At 48.9% G+C, this 7,267-nt stretch overlaps 1 protein-coding gene across 1 annotated transcript in view; it reads right to left on the reverse strand.

The window, feature by feature from the left end:
* Window positions 1-1,440: 1,440 nt before the first annotated feature.
* LOC103759497 (eosinophil peroxidase-like) overlaps window positions 1,441-7,267 on the reverse strand; it is a 12,407-nt gene continuing 6,580 nt past the window's right edge. The window contains exons 7-13 of the mRNA XM_029961240.1: window positions 7,145-7,265; window positions 6,398-6,558; window positions 5,765-6,017; window positions 4,368-4,538; window positions 3,338-3,575; window positions 2,697-2,914; window positions 1,441-1,481 (exon numbers count right to left, since the gene is read on the reverse strand). Of these exons, the coding sequence (XP_029817100.1) occupies window positions 1,441-1,481; window positions 2,697-2,914; window positions 3,338-3,575; window positions 4,368-4,538; window positions 5,765-6,017; window positions 6,398-6,558; window positions 7,145-7,265 (1,203 nt within the window). The remainder of the gene's footprint in view (window positions 1,482-2,696; window positions 2,915-3,337; window positions 3,576-4,367; window positions 4,539-5,764; window positions 6,018-6,397; window positions 6,559-7,144; window positions 7,266-7,267) is intronic.

Here is a 7,267-nt window from a genome sequence, read left to right on the forward strand (position 1 = left end):
GTCCTGGAGCGACCATCCTGGCCAGGTGATGAATTTTTAACCCTAATTCTCATGGTTTACTCACCAGTTAGCTTATGGTTTGCTGCTTTATGCTGAAATGTTGAGCTATGAACCACAGCCAAAGAATGTTTTGCACTCAAGTTGGACAAACACAGAATCACAGGTTTATTAAGGTTGGAAAAGATCTCCAGGATCATCGAGTCCACCCTGTGCCCCATCCCCACCCTGTCCCCCAGCCCAGAGCACTGAGTGCCACGTCCAGTCCTTCCTTGGACACCTCCAGGGATGGGGACTCCAAACCTCCCTGGGCAGCCCCTTCCAGTGCCTGACCACCCTTTCCATGGAGAAATTCCTCCTGATGTCCAACCTGACCCTCCCCTGGCACAGCTGGAGGCCGTTCCCTCTCCTCCTGTCCCTTGTTCCCTGGGAGCAGAGCCCGACCCCCCCTGGCTTCCCCCTCCTGTCAGGGGGTTGCAGAGCCAGAAGGTCCCCCCTGAGCCTCCTTTTCTCCAGGCTGAGCCCCCCCAGCTCCCTCAGCTGCTCCTGCTGCTCCAGCCCCTTCCCAGCTCCGTTCCCTTCCCTGCACACACTCCAGCCCCTCCATGTCTCTCTTGCCATGAGGAGTCCAAAACTGGACACAGGATTTGAGGTGTGGCCTCATCAGTGCCAAGTACAGAGGGACAACCACCTCCCTAGTCCTGCTGGCCACACTAGTTCTGATCCAAGGCAGATGCCCTTGGCTTTTTTGCCCACCTGAACACACCTGGGCTCATGTTCAGCCTCTGCTGAGCAACAATCTCAGGTCCTTTTCCAACTTTCCAACCACTCTGCCCCAGCCTGTCATTGATGCCAGATGGAGATGAATGCACAAGATGGGTTTTATTACTGCCCAGAACACCCAAACCACACAGGTCCACTGTAGAGTTTAAATAAATTTGTCTCTAGGCTTCAAGACTCCAGTGTCTTCAGAGACTTTTGATCTTGCTGATCAAAACCAGCCAAAACAGCTTTTGCTCTTGTGCAAAATGAGATTAGGAAGGTTTAGATAAAGGTGACATGAACCTGATCCTTTCTGAGCAGGTACAAAGGAAAAGGAATTTGATTTTGAAATGCAAGCATGCCAAACCTCCAGGTTTGACACCCATTCAGGATGGAAAGTAAAAAATTTGTCTTAATTATGTTTTTAGAGAGTCACAAAACCTCTGATCAATTTTTTTTTAGAGCAACATAAAATAACACTTCACTGCCCTTCCATTTGGAGGCTTACATTACTGGAAATTTTTAGAAATAAATAGTATTAAAATCACGTTACAGGAAATAAAACAGTTGCCATAGCCTTGAGCTCCCCTCTGGGAAACCACGTGCTGAGGTTCAGTCGACAGCAGCCACTGGAGCCTGATGGCCAGGCAGGAATTTCCCAGGAGCAGCTCAGGGCCACCATCAGGGGTTTCCAACACTGGTTTGAGCAGCAGGACTGGAACCTGTCAATGAAGCAGGAAAAGCTGCTGAGAGGCAGAAAGCCCTTCCTGGGCACGTTATTTCCCCCCACATTTTTGTCATCCCTGTATCCTTGCAGCTCTGAGGCCGAGGTGCTTCCAGCCTTGTCAACAGGTGACATCAGAGAGCCCTTAGGATGAGGGGGTTGAGGGCAGTTTCTTGGTGCTTGAAAAGGTTAAACTTTTATCAGCTGCTTTTGACACCCTGGAATTTCACTCTCTGGGTTATGAAAACAGGTTATGAAAACATTTCAACTTCCTCATGAACTGGTGATAAAAGAGCCACAGGAAGCAGCTCAGCACATTTTAGTGACCATAAGACTATGATAATAAAAGAAATGAGACAACATTGTTTGGAGAGAAGGTAAGTTGGACTCAGCTCCTAAAGAATGGGGTGAAGTCACCAAAATTTAGCCTTTACATCAAGTGCAAATATCTGTTTTGAACAACAGTGTTTCCCTCAAAGAGTTAGTCAAACTGAATACAGGAACTTCATGGTCTGTGCCTTGCAGAAGGACAGAGCAGGGGATCCCCAGGGGTTGTCATCATCTATAAATGGGTTTCCAGAAGGAAAAAAAACCTAATCTACTCTGAAAGTCTCTGTTCTCCCACATCATTTTCAGCTGGGAGAGCCTGTGCCAGAGGTGTAACTGTAGGAGGGCACAGTGAGTGTCCACATCTCTCAGATGAAGATCCATCATCATCTCTGACTGAGTGTGTTAAACTGCTGGTGTGTGAGGCCACACAGTGTCAAAGCTACTCCAGACATACCTTAAAATGCTTTAAAACTTTAGGGAAAGCAAGGGGAGGGCAGGGACTTGGAGCAGCAGAGTAAGAATTTGGAGCAGGCTGACCAATTCCAGTTGATTTTTTCATGGACACCCTTCCTGTGAGGTAAGACTATGGTTATCCTGGCATTTATTAGAGAAGGACACATTCAAAAGGGCCAGAACAGACTGGATTTTCAGGGATTTTCCACCTCCTTGAACAGGAAGAGGCAGGTTAATAAAGGATGATGAAAGGGATGGATCACAGGGTGACCCAGCCAACAGCACCTCTGCCTCCAGTGCTGTCTGAGTGCAGCTGAATGCACAGTCATCTTTTTGGGGGCAGAGTCACCATAGAAACCTTAATTTTTTAGGCATGGAGGAGACATCATAGGGCATTTATTATTTTTGACAGGCCTCAGACCACTGGTACCTTTTGTGCCACTCTCAGGTTCATCTTTCCAGGGTGAGAGGTCGAGCGCGTCGATCTCCTGGCAGTCAGTGAAGTCCTCGGGGTAACTGTTGATCCTGAACACATCCCTGGGTATCTTCTGGATACGAGTGTTGTCACAGAACACCTTTGACAGTGTGATTTTTCTCAGTGCTTGCAGCTGTTGTGGAGTGAAAACTCCTGGGTTCTCCCACCAGAACCTGCAAGGATATTTTCAGAAGCAGTTTGTAGTCTTTGGTCACTTGCCAAGACGGGACCTGACCAAGGTGAGTCTCTGCTCAGATCCACCCCGATCCACCAGGCAGAAGGCACAGCCTTTTGGGAAGAGGTGTCTCCAGCATGGCCAGATCTTCCACGCAGCATCTCCGGGCTGCTGGGATTCAGTGATTTATCCTCCCCTTTGTGCCCCGAGAGCAAACGTCACCTCAGGCAGAGATTAGTGCAGATCCCCCGTGGTCTGGGGCTGCTGCTCCTCAGCCTCATGGATCTGGAGGAATGGGCTACAAAAACGAGTCCTTTGGCCACTGGACTAAAATCAAGACGTGAGCCTTGCTGGGAACACTGGGTTGGATCAATGTCAGCGTTTTCCCCCTGATAAATGCCCAGGAAATGTTGGCTCTCACCTGTCCCCATCCCGCAGGTTCCTGAACTGGGTGCCAATGATGCAGGACAGGAGGGGTCCCACCCTGCCCTGGGGAACCACGGGCTCTGCCACCGCCCCGATCCACAGGTCGATGTTGTCCGGTGTCCCGTACACATCCAGGAACTTCTTGGCCAGTTTGGGATTGCCAAGCACCTCAGAGAATTCTTCCACAGTTCGGGGTTGGGAGAGCCCACAGAAGCCCCTCCAGGCATTGTAACCTGCAAGAGCAGGAGCAGCAGCTGAGCAGAACCCACCACCCCACGGCCCCACCATCTGCCTTGGCTCAGGACCCCTTGGCCCATGGGCAACATCTGCTTCTTCTCATGGCATTAAAGGAGCTGGAAGCTGCTCTTGGCTAGGAAGTCACAATGTTTTCAAAGGTCCTTTCTGTGTCTACACACTAAACTAACAATTTGGGTTGTCCTCGTGACTACAGGTTAGAGCTCTCCTGTTGGTTACAGCTCTCTAGTGCTGAGGGTGAGGGCACCAGTCCTTGCAGCTCTGGAAGGCAAAATTTCTGGGGTCAAAGTCCTAGAAAAGAGCAGCATTTGGTTGTGCTTCACCCAAGAGCACTTGTTCTTCTGCAGCACCTCATATCTGAAGTCACTTCTGCTCAGAGCCCAGGGCTGTCAGGAGGCACCAAATCAGCACTGATGGGCAAAGAACAAAGAACTGGTGGCCTGTCTAAGGCCACGTGAAAGCTGAACTTGGTCACTTGTGTCTGTACCTTCTGTATCCCACATGTCCTCACCACTGTATCTCCCCCTCTTTATTACTTTATCCCAACTATCATTTTTTATTTTCAAAGCCTTTTGTCCTTGTCTTAAAATTTTATAATGCAGAGACCTTTTATTCCCTGAGTTTGCCTGTGCACCCACCCTCAACCCTCAAATCAAGGCACTCTTTCTTCCCACTGGCATGGGAAGAGCTCAATACATTCATGAACTGCTATAAACAGCAGAAGAGAACACAGTATTGTTCAGAAGAGGGGTGGATTTGTGCCTCCTTACCTGGCAGGCCATGGTCTCTTCCCCGTTGCATGTTCATGGCTGCTAAATCCAGCCCCATGACCTCCAGCTGTTCAAAGAGGTGGTTCTGGAGCTCCTCCACCATCAGCTGGTTCTGTTCCATCTTCTTCGCGTGATCCACCACCATGCCCCGGACCAGGGGGTCGATGCCTCCTGCAGCCATTGCGAACCAAGGAAAGGCTTTTTGTGCCAAGTTGCAGCTTTGGGTGGTCCCTTTTGCGCAGCTGGAAGAGTTTACTCGGGCTGGGTGGGGTTTTCCCAGCTCCGGATTTCCATCTCGGCGTGTGTGTTTGTGGAATCATAGAGCCACAGAATGGTTTGGGTTGGAGGGGACCTTCAAGATGGTTGAGTTCCACCCCCCTGCCATGGGTAGGGACATCTTCCACTAGACCAGCTTGTTCCCAGCCCCATCCAACCTGGCCTTGAACATTTCCAGGGATGGGGCAACCTGTGCCAGGGCCTCACCCCCCTCACAGTGGCACATGTATGGATCTGTACATGTCTGCATATGCCAGCAGGTGAGGCCTCACACAGCAACTAAATTCCTTATCCCTCTCCATCCCTCAAGCCTTTCTTTCCACAGCCCTAAATCCACTTGTTGTCCACCAGGATCTCCAAGTCCTTTTCTTCTGCTCCTCAGCCCACCAGTCCTGATACACGGGGGTCTGTCAAGGTTTAGGTTTTGCAATGGATTCTGTTTTATAATTTGCTATTAATTGACAGATATTTATTCAAACACTAAATGCAACAATAGAATCAGCTCATGTCTGATTGTCTGTGTCTGTTTCGTAACCATTAAGGAAACAGTGGGATTAAAACACAGGAAAATGGGCTGCATGCCTGTATTTTGGTAAGTTTTCCATGATTAGTTAATTAACCCATTTTGGAAGAGACATTTGTGCTCCTTGGAAAAACCCATGTTGGGAGATCTCAGCTGTGTAATAGCAGGACCCCACAGCTCCATTTAGAGCCATGAAGAGAGATGGACACCACAAGGAAGTGACAAAGGTGTCTCAGCTTAGTTAAATGGGGTGCATCACCCTCTGGAGATGCCTCCTAACTAGAGGGGGATATAACAGCTTTAATTGACCTAAATTTTGGTGGCTGACACTTGGCACAGGAGCAGCTGCACCATCTCAATGGATGTGCAACACGCACTCTGTCGGGTCTCGCTGAACTGGGAGCAATTCAAGGAAGGACTGGACGGGACACTCAGTGCTCTGGGCTGGGTGACAAGGTGGGGATGGGTCAAAGTTTGGATTGGACAATCTTGGAGGTCTTTTCCAGGCTTAATGATTCTGTGACTCTTTGTCTGACCACCACGTGAGCCTCAGGACCAGACCAGGACCATCCCCACCTTCCCCCCCCTCAATTCCTACCTTCCATTATAATTCTCCAAGTAGCACAGAAGGTCAGATGAAGAGGGACATGGGAGTAGGAACCCAAGGGCTGGAAACTCTCATCCAAGCGGGACACAAAGGGCTGCACCGAGGTGTGGCCGAATCGGAAAGCCAGGGAAAAAACGTTTGAGGCTCTGGGATCCACCTCCTCATCATAACCACGGTACTGAGGGATCCACTTGCTGGTCTCCTCAGCCAGCAGAAGTGGGAGGTAATCCCTGTATGTTATTATCTGAAAGCATAAAAGCAGAGCAAGTCGCCAGAAGCTGTAGCAGAAATGCCATAAAAATCAGAGCACTAATGTGGACTCTCTGGAGCAGAATTCATTAGGATCTTCACAAAAACAGGTGTAGCAGTGGCATGACGTAATAAAATTATTTTAAAATGCAGAATTAATAAATCAAATAAATAATTGATACATTAAATATAATATATAGCTGGTAAATTCATTAAATAAAGGATAAGAAAGCTCTCTGGGTATCCATGCTGTCTCAGATGGATCATCCTTATTCACAATTTCCAGCTCCCATTAACAACTCCACTGATCCCGCAAAGCAGAATCCTGGAGGGAAAAACACATTCCTGAGTTTAAACACCCCGCAGTGACCATACCTGGTTTATGGCAATCACAATCTTTCGACTCTCCTGGTACAGCTTTTCCCCATCCCAGTGGGGATTTAATCCCCTCAGCTCCGTGACCAGGCGATTGTGCTCTCGGAGAAAGATCGTGTGCATGGCAGAAAGTCCCAGGTTTTCAGTCACACGTTTGTCCCCTACAAATAAAAATATTCCCTGGGCAACCCATGCCAGGCCCTCACCACCCCCACAGGGAAGAATTTCTTCTGTATACCTAGTCTTAACTTCCCCTCTTTCTGTTTGAACCCATTGCTCCTTGCCCTCCTGGCAAACAGTCCCTCTCCAGCTTCTTTGTAGCCCCTTCGGATCTTGAAAAGCTGCAGAGGTTTCCATACAACCTTCCCTTCTCCAGGTTGAACAGCCCCAACTTTCTCAGGCTGACAACTCACATCCAATTAATGAATGGTGAATTCTAGGTAGGACAAAAAAAAAAGTCCCTGAGAAGGTTTAAGCACTGGTGGTTATTCTCTTGAAAATTTCTATTGAAAAATTCTCCTGCCTTTGAAAAGACTTTTAAAAAAGGAGGAGGCTTTGTTGTAACTTTTGGGAAATTACAACAATGTCATGTTTAATTAATCAATTATTTCTCGATTTTTCTCTTTTTAATTTGGGAGGCAGCCCCCTGTCTTCCACCTCACACAATGGAGTCTTGAAGCACCTCATCCCCCCGACCACGACGATCCCTTCAGACTTTGAGGGCACCCCCCAGAGCTGCACTGTTACCTGCTCTGAAGCAGGGGATGTTGGCGCCCGGGTTGGTGAGGACACAGACGCTCTTTGTCACGTTCTCAAAGGGCAGCAGCTCCAGCCCCGCGTCCGTGAAGTGCTGGTTCACGGCCATGAGGC

This window comes from Manacus vitellinus, unplaced genomic scaffold, assembly GCF_001715985.3.
Source record: "Manacus vitellinus isolate BGI_N305 unplaced genomic scaffold, ASM171598v3 scaffold_32_pilon, whole genome shotgun sequence".
NCBI classification, from domain to species: domain Eukaryota; kingdom Metazoa; phylum Chordata; class Aves; order Passeriformes; family Pipridae; genus Manacus; species Manacus vitellinus.